General features: G+C 51.8%; 6 protein-coding genes across 6 annotated transcripts; 5 read left to right on the top strand and 1 right to left on the bottom strand.

Annotated features, from left to right (window-relative positions):
* The first annotated feature begins 253 nt into the window (after positions 1-253).
* On the top strand, positions 254-2,396 carry EDD37DRAFT_637941 (cell division control protein 6). The gene is made up of 2 exons (XM_062817064.1): positions 254-362; positions 422-2,396. The coding sequence occupies exons 1-2, from the start codon at positions 311-313 to the stop codon at positions 2,206-2,208; spliced, it is 1,839 nt and encodes a 612-aa protein (XP_062667256.1). The 5' UTR covers positions 254-310; the 3' UTR covers positions 2,209-2,396.
* Positions 2,397-2,675: 279 nt separating this feature from the next.
* On the top strand, positions 2,676-5,146 carry EDD37DRAFT_637939 (uncharacterized protein). The gene is made up of 2 exons (XM_062817063.1): positions 2,676-3,821; positions 3,871-5,146. Exons 1-2 carry the CDS (start codon positions 3,016-3,018, stop codon positions 4,841-4,843), a joined length of 1,779 nt encoding a protein of 592 aa, XP_062667255.1. The 5' UTR covers positions 2,676-3,015; the 3' UTR covers positions 4,844-5,146.
* A 202-nt stretch (positions 5,147-5,348) lies between these two features.
* On the bottom strand, positions 5,349-6,382 carry EDD37DRAFT_113370 (phosphoribosylglycinamide formyltransferase). The gene has a single exon (XM_062809240.1). The coding sequence runs from the start codon at positions 6,232-6,234 to the stop codon at positions 5,485-5,487; it is 750 nt and encodes a 249-aa protein (XP_062667254.1). The 5' UTR covers positions 6,235-6,382; the 3' UTR covers positions 5,349-5,484.
* A 2,648-nt stretch (positions 6,383-9,030) lies between these two features.
* On the top strand, positions 9,031-11,161 carry EDD37DRAFT_113292 (major facilitator superfamily domain-containing protein). The gene is made up of 3 exons (XM_062809239.1): positions 9,031-9,679; positions 9,733-10,325; positions 10,379-11,161. Exons 1-3 carry the CDS (start codon positions 9,252-9,254, stop codon positions 10,984-10,986), a joined length of 1,629 nt encoding a protein of 542 aa, XP_062667253.1. The 5' UTR covers positions 9,031-9,251; the 3' UTR covers positions 10,987-11,161.
* Positions 11,162-11,176: 15 nt separating this feature from the next.
* Positions 11,177-13,005, top strand: EDD37DRAFT_637928 (isocitrate dehydrogenase [NAD] subunit 1, mitochondrial). The gene is made up of 5 exons (XM_062817062.1): positions 11,177-11,353; positions 11,412-11,475; positions 11,530-11,604; positions 11,669-12,572; positions 12,630-13,005. Exons 1-5 carry the CDS (start codon positions 11,321-11,323, stop codon positions 12,715-12,717), a joined length of 1,164 nt encoding a protein of 387 aa, XP_062667252.1. The 5' UTR covers positions 11,177-11,320; the 3' UTR covers positions 12,718-13,005.
* EDD37DRAFT_637924 (dolichol kinase) lies at positions 13,006-16,246 on the top strand. The gene has a single exon (XM_062817061.1). The coding sequence runs from the start codon at positions 13,200-13,202 to the stop codon at positions 15,876-15,878; it is 2,679 nt and encodes an 892-aa protein (XP_062667251.1). The 5' UTR covers positions 13,006-13,199; the 3' UTR covers positions 15,879-16,246.
* The last annotated feature ends 431 nt before the right edge of the window (positions 16,247-16,677 follow it).

Here is a 16,677-nt window from a genome sequence, read left to right as displayed (position 1 = left end):
GTCACTGCACACAGGGAAGGCGCGATCAGTCAAACTCGCCAAGCTTGCAGGAACTAGACAAGGCTGTCTTCGACAATTCAAATGACAGAGAACTGCAAAGGGTAGACTACGGCGGATCATAGTTTCCAAGGCTTTGAGAGGCTGTTCTGTGGCTGGAGCAGTCCGTGCAAAACACGAACGCGTCAAGACGCGTTAATTAAAGGCAAGCGGAGCCGTGACCTAGAGTCGCGCCTTCCTTCTACATGACTCGCACCTTCCCAAGTTTCTCCAACTCAACATCTTGCAAGCAAAAGCAGCAACGACCACATCAATGGCTGCTACAGTTCTGGGAAAGCGATCTCGGAGGGTTCTGGAAGAAGAAGGTATGCTCAAGACCCTACTGTCTTTGCCAGATATTCACTAACGGGACGACTTTGCTCAGATATCCCGAGTCCTGTCTCACCTTCGAAAAGACAAACGCGACGCTCGGCACCTCAGATATTCGAAGATTCAACTGAACAAGATGTGTCGCGAAAACCAGAGTCTCCAGCCAGTGCTGTACAGACTGCACGTGTCGTTAGATCTCGGGGCGGACGGACGAGATGCACAGTACAGGACGAGGTGGTAAATGACCACACCACACAAAACACACCACTTGTGCTTGACTTACCGGTCGAGAATGTGCCGCCTTCAGCTGTCTCGACTCCGTCAGCTGTGCGCTTCAAGGATGCACTTGCAACACCTCCAAGCACGCCAAAGCATCGTGTGCGCCTTGCAGGGTGGTCGCTAACTCCACGATCGTCACGCACTTCCACGCCATTGAAGTCGTCAAATGTCTATTCTCAGGCAAGACAAGCTTTCGCCCAAGCGTCCAACTGCAAGATTATTGGGCGCGAAGCAGAACGCGGTCAATTGACTCAATTCATCTCCAGTGCCATTGAGAAAGAAGTCGGTGGCTGCACCTATGTTAGTGGGCCTCCAGGAACCGGAAAGAGCGCGCTGGTGCAAGAAGTCATGCAAGAATTCGAAATGCGTCCAGTCAAAGTCGCCACAATCAATTGTGTCGCATTCAGGACTTCTACAGAAGTTCTGACCAAGTTTGCCCAAGAGTTCGGCTGTGCCACTAGCAACCAGAAATCGACAAAGGCCAACCTCGCAAAACTATTCACAGGCCGAAAAGCCGACCGCACGATGCATCTTGTGCTGTTAGACGAAATCGACGCGCTTCTCAATGGTGAATGCGAAATCCTGTACACCATATTCGAATGGGCAATGCATCCGTCCTCGTCTCTGGTCCTGATTGGAATTGCCAACGCGCTCGATCTGACCGACCGCTTCTTGCCACGATTGAAAACGAAGAACGTCAAGCCGCAACTTCTTCCTTTTCTTCCCTACACGGCCTCTCAAATGTCGAAAATCATCTCCGAGAAGCTCCGCTCTCTTCTGCCAGCTGGAAGCGACGCAGCGCCCGAGTTTGTGCCCTTGATTCACCCGGCTGCGATTCAACTGAGTAGCAAGAAGATCGCATCGCAGACTGGCGACCTACGAAAAGCCTTCAGTCTGGTCCGGCGTGTCATTGATCAAACTGAGCAAGAAACAGTCGCAAAGTTGAGCCGAAGCCCAATTACCAGTCCTACCAAACAGCCTCTCACCGAGATCCGCAATGTCGCAGTGACAGCATTATCTGGTTCATCACCTTTAAAAGCAGAGGATCGTTCATCTCTGGGTCAACTGACCATGGAGACAGCACCACGGGCCACTCCTGCATATGTTGCAGCCATTGCTTCCAACATCTTCAACAATGCCACAACTAGTCGCCTGGGTGGCCTCAATCTCCAGCAGAAGGCCGTTTTGTGTTCATTGGTGGCATCAGAGAGTCGTCAACGGCACCGTGATCCATACAAGACGCCGTCCAAGTCGCAATCACGAATACCTACCATCAAAGGACTCTTTGAGAAATACTCCGTGCTGTGCAAACGTGATGGCACTTTGGTGCCGCTGAAAATCACAGAGTTTCGGGATGTCGTTGCTAGTCTGGAAACTCTAGGACTAGTACAAGAAGCCGTAGGCCGACAGTCCAGTCTATTGACACCATCAAAGACGCCATCGAGAAGTAGAAGAGCACTGGACGATAAGCCAGTGGTGAGCGCTATATCCGAGACGGAAATGAAGGAAAGTCTTCATGGGCCAGGAGCAGACTTGTTGTTGAAACTGTTTGAAGAACATTGATGGAAGGGTTTGTTTGTTTTGCATAGCATGTTGCTGGTTGTTGCATGAGCCATGAAGTTGACACGGACTTGTTTGTGATGGTTCAGGTTGATGCATGCATATACACGATCGTTTGATACAGGCGCTTCATCCTGATGATGAGCGACGAAACCTAGACCAGAAGAAGAATTTGATCGTTGACCAAACTTGCAAGCGAATTACCATCTACAGTAGCTTTGGACTTTTAGTCTTCGACTGGCGATGGAAGAGAGTTGGATGATGTCACTCGGGGCGACGTGTAACCGAAGCACATGTCTCATAGCGGTCTTTTTCAGGCGTTTCATAGCCAGCTAATCACCGATTGGGCTTCTCTTGGGAGTGGGACAGCCTGGAAAAGGGCGGACACCCGGGAAATTCGGCAAGTCTGGCAGCACGCACTGTGGACAATAATAACAAGCTTTTGCTCAAGCTTCTTCCCGGAGGGGGAGACAGGGTTGCACTTTGGACGATGTTTCGGGCTTTATTGGCCAGCAGTCGTCAGCGGCACCCGTGGGCAACCTGCCACTCCCCAGTCGACCGTCGCAATCGCATTGCGACTCGGATCCTTCCAAACCAGGTGCCGTCCTTCCTTCGCTCTCCTCTTACCTGCAGCCTACGTCCCTCAGACGATTTCGTGATCCTGCCCGGCTGACGTGCGAGTAAAGGTCTTGCTCGCACGACCCTTCTTACCCTTTTACTCTTGGACGGCTTACTTCCACGCCCAATGCGCTAAACTGCGTTTTCTCTCAGCTCCTACTCCCCAATTGCGGGATAGACGCGCTGCCTCCAATGGCGGACAATGACAACGATGGCGAAGCGCCTCAGATGCGCAGAGAGCATCCTACCGATAAGATAGGGCCTAAGCTCATCAAAGGGACAGACAAACTACAACAGCAATTTCAAGGGCATGGCGGTGGTAAAGACAAATCCGATGACCAGAAACAGCCAGCAGGAGGTTTCGACGACACTCCATTGCCCAGGCTACCGCCAGGATACACGCTCAAATTCACATTCCACAAAGCAGAGAACCTCCCTTTCGCAGACTTCAATACGCTATCATCAGACCCCTATATCCTTGCCGTCCTCAAGAGTGATGTCCCCAAGAGGCATAAACAGGATCCAGATCTCAAATGGAGGACCCCTACTATACACAAGAACACCAACCCTGAATGGAACGCTGAGTGGATAGTCACAAACGTACCTAAATCTGGCTTCGACTTGAAGTGTCGACTGTACGACGAAGATCCCAGCGACTATGACGATCGGCTAGGAAATGCCCATATTACAGTCAACCACATCGATGACAACTGGGAAGGAATCTCCGAAGGCAGATATGTATTGAAAAAGCGCATGGCCAGCAAAAGAGCGTACACAATCAGAGGCTGTGCGGCCCTGTTCAACAGGAACCTCAAGATGAACGGGCACATCATAGTCAGTGTTGAGAATCTGGGAAGAACAAAAGACGAAAATGGCGGGCGTATGTACACCATTGGACCTTTGCAGTGGACTCGCCACTTTTCACCCCTAATTGGTCGACTTGCCGGTACAAAAGATACAGAAGCCGGCACGAATGGAAAAGAAACGGAAAAGTACAAGTAGGTGTCGAGCATCCTGGAGGCAGAATTGTGACTAACCCATCTGCAGTTTCCAAGCAGTTCAGATCCAACTCCGTGGTCCGGTGCCCGCTGACCTATATCATCGCTATGTCGAGTTCAAGCCCTTTGTGGCTGGTATGTTCACATCTCACTCGCTCCGCGGTCGTCTGCTCAATCGGGCTTTGCATCACCAGCACGCTCGCATATACAACTACGACAAGAGTACGAAATATGGCTCCTTCGATGAACCAAGCATCAAGCTAACGAAAGTGTTTCTTGACCTTGTTCACTACGACGAAGGTGGCCGCATCTTCACTTACGTGCTGACCCTGGATGGCCAGCTGAGGTTTACCGAAACCGGCAAGGAGTTTGGCATCGACATGCTCAGCAAGCACACCATGCACAGTGACGTGAACATTTACATTGCATGTAGCGGTGAATTCTTTATCAGACGAATCAAGCATGCTCGCGAGCATCAGAAAGACAAGAGCGTTGATCCTGATCAAGGCACTCACGAGCCAGCACCTGAGCCGGAGGAGGAGCAGGAAGAATCAGATATGATTGAAACCAATGGCAAAGGACACTCCGAAACTGGCACTGGTCAAACCAAAGATCCCTCGCACTACGAGCTGATCATCGACAACGACAGCGGCACGTATCGACCGAACGCGAAGAAATTGCCCATGCTGCGCGACTTTCTCAACATGAATCTACCGGGGATGAAGGTCGTGACGCTCGACTGCCAAGGCGATGAAGAGAAGATGAAGAAGCTGAAGAATGAGCAACGCGAGCGCAAGAAGAAGACCGACAAACAGGTCATGTACATGCAAAACAAAAGCGACAGTTCACTCAGCTCCAGCGACGCGGAATACCTGGACGCTCGGGCCAGGGGGACCGATGCTGACGAGAGCAAGGCCAAGCGTCACATGCACAAAATGATGGATGGAGGGACCGATCAGCATCATAATAAATCCGCCGACGCTGAAGCGGCTGGTTCTGCGGAGAACGAGAAGCAGCAGTGAGTAGGGAGTACTCCGTGTGCTGCGTTGCTACAGTGGTTTTCTTTGATTTGTTGTCAGCGTGCTGCGCTCGTTCAGCTTGTGTGCGTGGAAAAATCCACGAGCAGTGCGATGTTATAATCATGGTGTTGCGGCGACAAGATTTTCTTCGCCTCATTGCGTCGAGCAGGCTCGGCGTAAAACCACCTACTGGAGTCCTCTCTATGGACTTTTGTTCTGTTCTTCTCAATACCCTGGCCGTCCTTGAACTGCCTTTCGTCGTACAGTATGGCCTATAATGTTTAAATGCAAATTGCTCGTTGGGTATATTATAGTATGCGATTCTTCGTCTGTGAACAGGTTCTTTTTGGATCATTGCGGTAGTGTTATTCATGGCTATACCGCGTTACTCTTGATCTTGAGTCAGTCGTCATATTGCCTCCCAGCTTGCAAGAGAGAGCAACAAGATGCAGGGCCAAGCAACGCCCTTAAAACGGAACGATCCCTGAGGCCCCCAAAGCTCCTCTACCTAGGTCGCTATCCAAAGCTTGCCACAAACGCCTTGCTACAGTAAATGGAATGACTTTGTCCGCCGGCTGTCTTCGCATCTTCCCAAGTCTTCGACCTCCCAACAGACAGCCTACACGTAAACATTCCTGAGTGTCTCAGTGTTCCGACCGTCTCTTCTCCTCTAGTTCGTTTAGCACTTCTCCTGTTGCCTCGACGAGCAGTCTCCATTCCGTCTCGTGTATTCTCCTTTCGAGGTCTTCTTGTGACTCGCCGGCCCTGCATTCGACTTCTCTCACAAGTACTGGTTCGCCCATGTCTACTTCTGCCACGACCTGGTGAACCATGACTCCTGTGTGGGTGATTTCTCCTCGTTGAAACGCCTTGTATGCACGACCGATAGCGTCCGCGCCATTGAATTGTTTTGGCAGTGCAGGATGCAGGTTGATTATGGGGACATTGGCGGCGGTCAGGGCTTTGATGAAGACAGGAGACAGAATATGCATCCAGCCGGCACAGACAACCAGATCGGGAGATGGGATGTGGGTGAGGATTGTTTGAGCGAGATCTGCGTCATATTGTTTCCGCGCTTCTTCGACGCCAATGTCCGTCTTGGGGTATTTGCTCCTGTAGGATACGAGGTTATGGTATGTGGTTGCAATGTTGGCGTCTCGAGCGCGCGTCAGCCCGTAGGCGTCCTTTCGATTGCAGATGACATGTGTGATCTCTGCTTGAGGTAGGAGGCGTTTCGGTGGAGGTTTCGTTTTTGACGGAGGTGTTTGACCGCAGGCATCGATCAGGGCTTGAAGATTCGTGCCCGAACCGGAAATGAGGACGGTCAAGTTGAACGAGCCCGAGTTGCTGTATGCTCGAGACTTGTCGGTCGAGATGGCTTTGGTGGAGGGCATGGTGATGTGGTCAAAGCTTGGTCATACGAGAAGATCGTCGGAGGACAGGGTCACAAATAAAGTCGAAGCCAACCTGTGAGTGAGGGTTTGGGAAGTAGCGCAGGTCGACGTGGTCGGTAACCCGCCAGGAAGAGTCGCACGGTGCAAATGCACAGCAAGAGTGATGTATGGCGCAGCTCGTTGGTGTTATGACATGGTGCTGGAGAGGGTTTCGAGCGTGTACAAGTCAGTGGAGAGGGCAGGGTAGCAGGTGCAGGTTCGGCCTTTGACGTTGAGTTGAGATAGGTCAGAGCAAAATGAGGAAAAATCCTCACTCTTTGAATCTTGAGAGTCGGGACGATTTGTCGCTAGGGATGATCTCCACGACGGCTGGAAGGGAGCAGCCGGCGCGCGCAGATGTCAGAGGGGGGGAAGACGGAGCAATGAGCAACGAGCAACGTCTCGGAGACCTCCCCCTCGAGTCCCCTTAGAGGAGCTCCTCAAACTCTCCCTCCATTCAAGGGCTCCCAAACTCTCCGCCTCGCTTGCTAATCCTTCTCGGATGTCGCTTCGAATTTCCGCAACATCGACAACATGTACGGATACTTCAGGTACAGGTCATGCTGAGGAAGGTTAGAACAGGTGCTGTTAAATGTCTGACAAACGATCGCTAGACAGATAAGATGAACCGTTATGACATGGTCCTTGCTCGGTTCGAGGCATCTCTTCCCCTCCCTGTCACAGTCACATCAAGCCAAATTCATGCTCGAAGCAATCATGTTACAGCACATGTAAGAGATGATCGTTATCACACTTCCTTTTGAGCAACTCGTATTGCTGGTTCTAGCACCGAAACGTCGATCATTGCTGAGTTCTACGACCCGAAAAGCCATCGCTTAACTATCCGGGTTGATTTTATCGTTCGCTATGCATGAATGGTACCCACCGATGCGATACGGGGATGCACGATCCTGCGTCCGGCGGGATTCGCCCACTGTGATACGCTTCAGGGCTGAAAGTCTTTCAGACGCTATGCTATTATGTAGTAGGTCGGTCGCCAGGCCAAGGTCCGTACAATCCTAATCCACGATGATGAGATGAGAGGCAGCTACATGCTCTACACAGGGAAGGCCTGATTTGAGTTGGTCCCAATCGTGTTGTCCGGTACCGGTGCATCTGTCAAGGAGTGTTGTTCCTGGAATCCCGCACTCTGGCACATACGTATGGGTCGACGACGGCTTATGCGTGCCAATCGAGTTGATTGCTATGGCCACTATGGCGCTGTCGTGTGTCCGCTTATGGCCAGAAGCTAGCTGCCCAGAAATAAGCGCACATGTGTGCCAGCGTCGTCGCAGTCCGCTTCGCAAATGGTGAAATGTGGTCAGAGTAAAGCGCCCCAAAGATTGCTACGAGACCGGCATATACTCGCGACCAGCTGACTTCTACTTAATGCGAGCAAGGCGGCATGGCTCGGAAGAAATATAACTCTAGGGGTTTGAACCGACTTTGACTGCTTGAACATGCTCTGCCGATATGCCCTCAGTCGGATTGCGTACGATGATCACCATCGCTCAGCCTGCGCTTAGGAGTGCTACTTTAGAGGCTTGTTTCAGTCATGGTGACCTTGACGGCTCTGAGGCAGCTTCAAGACGTCGATATCATGGGGTCCGTCCGTACCTTATCGCCTGTCAATTTAAATCTAGCATGGACGACAAGGGCTGACACAGCGCATCAAAAGTAGCAGTCTTCGGTCACAGCACGAGTCCGGGGTTCAGACGACCAAGTGGCACAGCCTGCTCTTAGTATGCATTGCCGAGCAACGGTATCGATCGACCCAACAGGTTTGACTCTGGGGTAAACCTGGGGGTCTTACTTCGGACGTCGCCTGTCAGTGCGCAGTTTTGAATGAGGAAGACAAGGACCACAACTCTTTAATGCTTGGAAACATATATCCGGGAAAGAGGATGAGGAGCTCGTAAGGTATGGAATGTCCCCGAGAACGGGCCAGCGACCACAATAGTCGCTGTGGCTGTGTGTGCCAAAGTACCATAGAAGGAGATGCATTTGGTAGGGTTCGGCAAGGCCTTTTGCACGGGAGCAAACATCATTTTCCTGACGGCTGACACCTGCGCCGTGGACCGTCTCTGTATGGCCCCACGCAGTATGTCTAGTAGAGGCACGATAGTCACGATAGTAAAAGGAGAGACGGAAAAGTATCAAGAGATCACGGGTAACCTTACAACCACGGTCGAGGAAGGCGTTCCCGAGAGTCTCTGGAAAGCAACGGGCTTGTCAAAGTTGAAGATAATATTAATTAGTGATGACGGTGAGATTTGAGTCTTGACTGCACGTCTTTCCTGTCCGTCGATAGTTTTGTATGGTCAGAATACCCCATAGGTGCCCCGTACTATTTCTGTTATTAGTAACATGTCGTCCGCACCCCGAAGCTAACACATTAGACATACCAAGTCAGTCCACTAGCAGTATATTGCACCCCCCTTTTTTCTTTCCTCCCCTGAATACGCCACTTCTAAGTCATGTTTTTGCCGACAGACCAACGCTCCTGAAGACTGTCATACCGCCAATACGCGCCTGATGTAAGATTGCGATCGAGAGCCCATCCCTGCCTTTGCCTCACGCGAGCAAGAACGAGCCTGTATGACTCGCTGAAGGGTGGTTCCCGACAACCTGGCGGTTCCCACCTAACTTAAAAATTCCCCCATATCAATTTATACTCGACAACCGACTGTAGCTGACACCAGCGCCTGGCATCGGAAGTCCGTCCAGGGTCTAATGGGCATGCCAGGCGCGCCCTTTCGACCACGATAATAGTGTAAAATTGAGTTGCAGCGTATCATGGTAGAGATGCACACTAAAACGGGAAGCTGCCTTCAAGTGTGGTCAGTACCATATTTGAAGCACGCGCTCCCCACTTCCTGCCAAACGCACCATCAACTCTACCTTCCATCCTCCCCATTGCTTTCACTTGGGTCATAGGTCGCTCCTCATCCTCAACCACACTTTCACTTGTCCAAGCCATGGCTGCTGCCGCGCCCAAAGAAGAACCACAGGCGACGACTGCCTCATCACCACCGTCACTCTCTAGCGTGGAGGCCGGTGCTGAGGCGGAAAAGTCTGTCGTCCAAGATGCAACCGTCGACCTCGATCGTGTTGGCGAGACCGAGGGGTACGTTCTCGACGAAGCTCAACTTCGCGCCCAACTCGGACTTGCTCCCGATGTTGCGCTGAAGAAATCCAATAAAGGAGTTGTCTTGATTCCTCAGCCCACGGCAGATCCTGAGGATCCCTTGAACTGGTCTCGGTTGAAGAAGACCCTGATTCTCGTCGTCATTGCAATCAATGCTTGTACTGCCGACTATTCAGCTGCCACAGGCGCAAGTGCCCTGATCCCACAAGCTGAGCAGTGGCACATTTCTCCCAACACGGTTAACCATGCGACTGCCGGGTAGGTCTTCATGTAAACGTCCCTTATTGGATCAATGGCTCATAGATCATCAGCAACACTTTCATGCTCGGTGTGGGTGGCTTGGCGGCCGTCTGGTTGTCTGCCTATTTTGGCCGACTCCCTGTGCTCTTTTGGTTCGGATGCTTGTCAGCCGGGATGGCCGCTTGGTCTGCTGCTGCCAAAAGCTTCGACTCTTATATGACGGCTCGCATCTTGCAAGGCACCTTCGCCGTGGCTGGAGCTGCCGGTGGCCTGATGTGGATCAAGGATGTTTTCTTCTTCCATCAACATGCCAAGAAGATCAACATCTGGTCGACAGCTATCATCTTGTCGCCGTTCCTGGGACCTCAATTCATGGCTGCAATTCTCAGTGTCAATACGTGGCGCGTGGGCATGTGGCTCAACTTCGGTCTCATTGCGCTGGGCGTCCTCGTCACCGCCACGCTGGGAGATGAAACGTTCTATCCACGCCACCTCATGCCCGACCGCATCCCTCAGCGCAAATCGAGGCTTCTTCGTGTCATCGGTGTTGAGCAGTACCGGACCAAGTACACCACAAACACATTTTGGGAGGCTGGCAGTCGATTGGCTTACACCGCCACGAGATTGCCAGTTATTTTGGTTTGCTTGTTCTACTTCTTTGACTGTATGATGATCAGCACTCCCTTCGCGTGACAACATCTTGCTAATTCTGCACAGTTCCGTGGACGATCGGAAACAACACCACCATCTCGGTCTTGATCATCCCCGCTTACAACTTCTCCTACCGCAACTTGGCAGCCATTTATACGGCACCAGTCGTGGGAGCTGTGCTTGGTCTATTCATCGGACATTTCCTGTTCGACTTCATCGGCAAGCTCTATGCCAAGCGCCATGGAGGTCGTATCGAGCCCGAGAGCAGACTGATCGTCCTGTGGTTAATCTTGCCGATCAAGCTTATCGGCTATAACCTCATTGGTACTACCCTTCATCATGCTCATACCTGGTCATATTGGGTCTTAGCTGTGGGTTGGTGTATGCACAACGCTGCAACCATTATTACTACCACAGCTGTCGGCGCTTACCTGCTTGATGCCTACCCTGAAGCCGGGGGAGAGTGCGCTGCGTGGCTCAACTTCGTCCGCACCCTTGGTGGATTCATTGTGGGATATATCCAGATCAACTGGGCGACAAAATCGGGCACTCAAACTGAGTACGGAATCCAGAGTGCCATCATGGGTGCGGCCTTTTTCATCGTTGTGCTTCTGCAGTTCTTTGGAGCTCGCTTAAGACATGCTCAAGGTCGACTAAATTTCAAGACGAACTGAAAGACAAAGGAGAGTTGCGTAGATAGGATTGAGTGCAAGCATTCAGTATCGTAGTGGGCGCAGGTATAATCTTGAATAGTACTCGTAGCAAATACGTAGTCTTGAAGCAGCAATATCAACAGGTGCGGAATTCTGGACGCGGGAGTGGAATTCGACGTCATTGCACCTCAGCTCGTTGATTGGCTCAACCGGCAGAGCTTCTTTGGTGTTGCTTCATTTTGCAGGAACAAAAGCTCCTGCGATATCGCCAGTCCTTCACCCTATTACACCGCACCCCTCGCACCTCTGCACAACCTGGGACTTGTGGTCTTACTGGACACGTATCTCGCCGGCAATGTCTCTAGCAAAGTCCACTCGCGGCGCCCAGGTATGGTTGCGATTCTTGCGGAGGGCAGCATCCGATAGACTGACAGGCATTTTCACAGACGCTGTTCCGCGCAGCCCAGCGAGCGAGCAGACAGCAAGCTCCCACTCCTTCGTTCGCAAGAAGTTAGAGATATACCGACCCTTCACCTACTTTCCAAGCTAATTAATGTCTCCTAGCCTATGCCTCCATTGAATCCGATATCTTCAAGCCTACGAAGTATGGTGGAAAATACACCGTCACCCTGATCCCAGGTACGACAACTTATCGATTGATCTCAGAGACTTCAGTTCCCCTGCTTACACAGCACGCTTATAGGTGACGGTATCGGCGCCGAGGTTGCCGAAGCAGTCAAGACCGTGTTCAAGGCTGACAACGTACCGATTGAGTGGGAACAAATCGACGTATCTGGTGTCGAGACAGGCGACAAACATTCCGAGGCCCTGTTCCGAGAGTCGATAGCATCGCTCAAACGAAACAAACTCGGTTTGAAGGGTATTTTACACACGCCAATCGAAAGATCCGGCCACCAGTCTTTCAACGTCGCCTTGCGACAGGAGCTCGATATCTATGCCTCAGTCGTTTTGGTCAAGAACATTCCTGGGTTGAAGACACGGCACGACAATGTGGACCTCTGCATCGTGCGTGAGAACACAGAAGGTGAATACTCAGGTCTAGAGCATCAATCGGTGTCTGGTGTGGTTGAATCTCTGAAGATCATCACTCGAGCCAAGTCGGAACGTATCGCCAAATTCGCCTTTTCTTTCGCCCTCGCAAACAACAGAAAGAAGGTCACCTGCATCCACAAGGCCAACATCATGAAACTCGCAGACGGTCTTTTCCGAAACACGGTCAAGAAGGTTGGCGAGGATTACCCATCATTGGAAGTCAATGACATGATCGTCGACAACGCCTCCATGCAAGCTGTCTCCCGACCTCAGCAATTCGACGTTATGGTTATGCCCAATCTTTACGGTGGTATCCTCACCAACATTGCGGCGGCTCTGGTTGGTGGACCTGGTGTCGTCCCTGGTTGCAACATGGGTCGTGATGTAGCCGTTTTCGAACCAGGCTGCCGACACGTCGGTCTCGACATCAAGGGCAAAGATCAGGCCAACCCTACAGCACTCTTGCTGTCGGGAACCATGCTTCTGAGACATCTCGGCCTCGATGATCACGCCAACCGTATCTCCAAGGCAGTTTATGAGGTGATCGCTGACGGGTAAGTTGGATATCTGGTCCACTTGACTGGATAAACCGTATACTAATTAGTTTATAGCAAGGCACGAACTCGGGACATGGGTGGCAACAGCACCACTCATGAGTTTGTCCGGAGCATCCTTGACAAGATGGAGAAGGATTTGTAAACGATATGCTTTGGGATGCCTAGCAATGGCGGCGAGCAAAGCACTTTTGTTGTTTGAAGAGTTGGTCAGAGCGGTTCAAGTTGTATTAGTTCTCAGAAGCTTGCATTGATGCTAGAAATGACACATTTGTACATGAACTCTCGTGGTCAAGTTAGTCGTTGGTGATGCTAGACATGTTTGTATCGAGAAAAGGACGCTGCGCCAAAGTGGAACCCCTGAACGGTCGGGTTGCGTGTGCCTCCGCGCTTGAAAACGTCGGTTTATGACAAAGTGGCAGGTCACCACTGCAGGTCATTATTTATGCATAGCATGTGAATTTCGTAAATTCTTCCCAACCAAATCACGGCCATGGACATACTGTTCAAGACCTCGCCGGCTGCATTCGCTGGCTATTGCCATCCACCATGATCTAAAATTTGTGACGATTTGCCCCGAATCTCTACATACCTGCGCTCCGCCGTCCGCTGCGGTGTGCCCTCCGGATGACTTCGCTGGGTCCTGCCAGAAGCGACGGTGCGAAATGCAGCTCTCAGAGCATCCATACTCGGACAACCTCATCCCTTGATCGTATTCCGCAACCCTATCATATAAGAGGCGACAGTTTGACAAAATCGACCGGGCTGTCCACCTTCACTGCTCCCGATACCCCGAATGGACACATTGCGTCCTCGTTTGGTCGCACGGAGTCGAGCGAGAGCGGTACAGAGGCCGACGATGAGAAGGGACCACTCCTCAAAGGGTTGCCTGCGCCGCCATTACGCCTGCGAAAGGGATTGCGTGGGAACTCGCCCGCAGGATTGACGCCTTCAGCCAGCCCTCTACCAACACCGCCGGCTTTCGTCGAAGCACGCGAGTTCGACTACTTTGGAACGAACCAGAAGGCCACGAAAAGAACACAGCAGACGGGGAAGCAGACCAGAGACTTCGAAACGTACAAGAGACGGAAACATAGAGAGATCGTCCGAAGATGCACGGAAACCGTGCTGCTTTGCGGCATTGCTGCCATCGTTGGGAGCAGTCAACGCCATTCAGCAGAACTGCGGAACTGGTCGAATGAGCTTATAGCGTTCCTGATACTCCCACCGTTGGTATACGCGTTTTATCCACTGAGGTTGTCACGCCGAGCTCATGCGGCGGGCAAGACATCACTACAAGCACTTCGCATCGGATTTCACATTCCCTCCAGATTCGACCCGGGACCACTGTTATATCCTGTGGCTCTACCAGTGATGATTGCAATATCACTATTCGACAGAAGTGCCGCGTTTCTCCCAGCGGCGATCGTGTGCGGCCTGTTGTCAATCCCATCATTGGTCACGGCGACAGCGAGAACACCAGCACTGGGGGACCATATACACTGGCTTGTCTCAGTGCTGCCATTACACACGTCAAATTGGCGGCTCTTAGACGGTGCTGCTCCAGTACCGCTGCCTTTGAAATTGGGACCGGACAGCCCGCTGTCGCGGGAGAACCTGATCTTGTTCTATCCCCTGCATCACGCACTGGTGTCTGTACTGGGCTATTTGACAACTTCGAGCCTCGACATCTCCGAACTACAACTGTTGTCGACAGCGCTAATCCACCTTTACGTCTTTGCCACGTCACCGCAGGCGGAGATTCTCAAAGCCATGCTGTGGCTCGGTGGTCTGTGTATTTTTATCTCCTGCAGACATTTTTTGACTTGGGAAGTTGCCCTGGCTCGCATCCCAACCTGGAAGCTTCTGCGCAGACGGGCACCTCGGGACCTTATTTCACAGATTGATCAATCAATTTGCGCGCTTCTCACCAGGGGAAGGTTGCAGCGGAAGCGTGGAGTCTCTTCTGACAGCGAAGATGAACTGCATGTCAGACCATTTCCTCGTATCAGAAATCTCCAGGTTAACGGAAGAGCTTCTACCATGCCCGCGATCGAGGCCTTGTCAGCTATGGAAGTACCCCTTCTTAGGGCACCATCGTTCGATACTCTGGGGTCTTCCCAACGGTCTCGACGGAACACTTTCACTGCGACCGGCCATCAAGGACGCAACAAGCTTCCTATAGGCATGAGAAAGGCACAGTCAAATACTGCTGGACCTCCTAATGCATTCATGTCCTTTACCCTGGAACAAGTTCGAGCACGGAAATACGTATATGCCGCACTTGCATATATTCTTGTCATGCTTACAATCTTAGGCCCGCTCCGACTGTATGTGGGCAAACGGGCTTCGTCGGGTCACGAGCCTTTTGGTTGGGCCTTGGGTTATCTGCTTGGTAACATTCCGGCATTCCGCCTCTGGGTGGTCAGCAACAACCTCGACAGATGGATTTGTCTACCGCCTCGGTCGGAGGTTGACGCTGTATTCGACCTACATATTTCCGTGGAAGACATCCGTCAGCATATCCTTGGTCCTGCCAATACACGATTGTTGATCTGCATTTACTGTGTTGCAGTGCTTCTTGTCGGAATCGTGGCAGTTTTCCGTCTTACGTCCGTGGTCGAGGTCGACACAAGACGCAAGGTCTTCCATGGGATTATGGTCGCCATGCTATTACCTTCCATCTTCGTCGATCCTTGTTTTATTGCCTTGGCGCTCAGTTTGGTCCTGGCTATTTTCCTCCTTCTCGACTTGTTCAGAGCTTCTCAACTTCCGCCGATTTCCAAACCACTGACGGCGTTTCTCGCACCCTACGTGGATGGCCGAGACTATCGAGGTCCAGTCATTATTTCACATATTTTCTTGTTGATCGGCTGCGCCATCCCACTTTGGCTGTCATTGGCCGCAGCCCCACGTTCCGGGGAAGGACCCTGGGCTGGATGGGACACTACTGTGCGGGATGTGAACATGGTGAGCGGCGTTATTTGCGTTGGCATGGGAGACGCGGCAGCCAGCCTAATAGGCAGGCGTTATGGAAAGACAAAATGGTGTTGGGCAGGGGGGAAAAGTCTAGAAGGCAGTCTTGCATTTGCGATTGCGGTTGTTTGTGGTCTTTCTGCGACCTGGGTTTGGCTCAGAATCGGCGGCTGGGCTTCCTGGCATGGCCAGTCAATTACTTTGGTATTGGGGAAATGCATCGTAGCGGGCTTGGGCGCCAGCCTGCTGGAGAGCACCTTAACCGCGGCGAACGACAATGTGGTCGTCCCAGTTGGATTGTGGCTACTGGTACGAGGCTTACATATATGACAGTCAGGTGGACTTGACAGACATATCTTGCGCAGCCGCAGTTAGCCTCGTTACCACAGTCCAGTAGACAAAGGAATTTCTGTATCACTTCCGTCTCATGGTCAGTCTAGGAGTGGCGTCCGGTCCCGGATAGTCCTTGCCGCAACAGTGGGTAATCTAGAGTTTGGCGGGTGGGTGTAATGATCGGCTGACTCCGTTCAACCCTAGATACAGAGGGACACCTGGTGATTCGTGGAGGGGAAAGGATTCCATTATCGGATGATCAGAATGGGAAGAGACAGCACGTGATCTGCTGTCTTATCACTTTCGTTATCGCGCGACACCTTTGACATGCACCATCACAAGGCGAACGATGCCCTGTTGACCTGCCATGACTCTTACTATGTTAGTAACCCGAGCGTGAGCGAATGTTCCCGTTCGCGTTGTTGGGATCTAGATCATTTCTTGCAACCATTTATCATTATCTTTCTTTCCTTTCTTCTGTTCAGCCGCATTGTTTTGTGTTCAAGGTGTTACAAGCCACGCCGAGACGCTCGGTCACACTGCGTCACTGGTTGACCGACATCCATCCCAATCCAGCGCCCATTCATCGACGTCGACCGAAAGTACCACCCTCGCACCCCATCAACAGCCAGATGAGCCCAATGTAAGCTCGCCATCAAGCAATCTGTTCGATCGTTATATCCTTTGCCGAGTCCGTGCAGCCTGTCCCTACTCGAGTTGCACAACATCACGGATTGCGCAGCCTGCCGTCCAATTGCGCCATCTCCACACTCTTGTGGCCTGCCGCCTGTTACCT

Source organism: Exophiala viscosa, assembly GCF_022695815.1.
Source record: "Exophiala viscosa unplaced genomic scaffold EDD37scaffold_10, whole genome shotgun sequence".
NCBI lineage: Eukaryota > Fungi > Ascomycota > Eurotiomycetes > Chaetothyriales > Herpotrichiellaceae > Exophiala > Exophiala viscosa.
The sequence above is the reverse complement of the archived record's forward strand: the minus strand, read 5'-3'. Positions and strand labels throughout refer to the sequence as shown.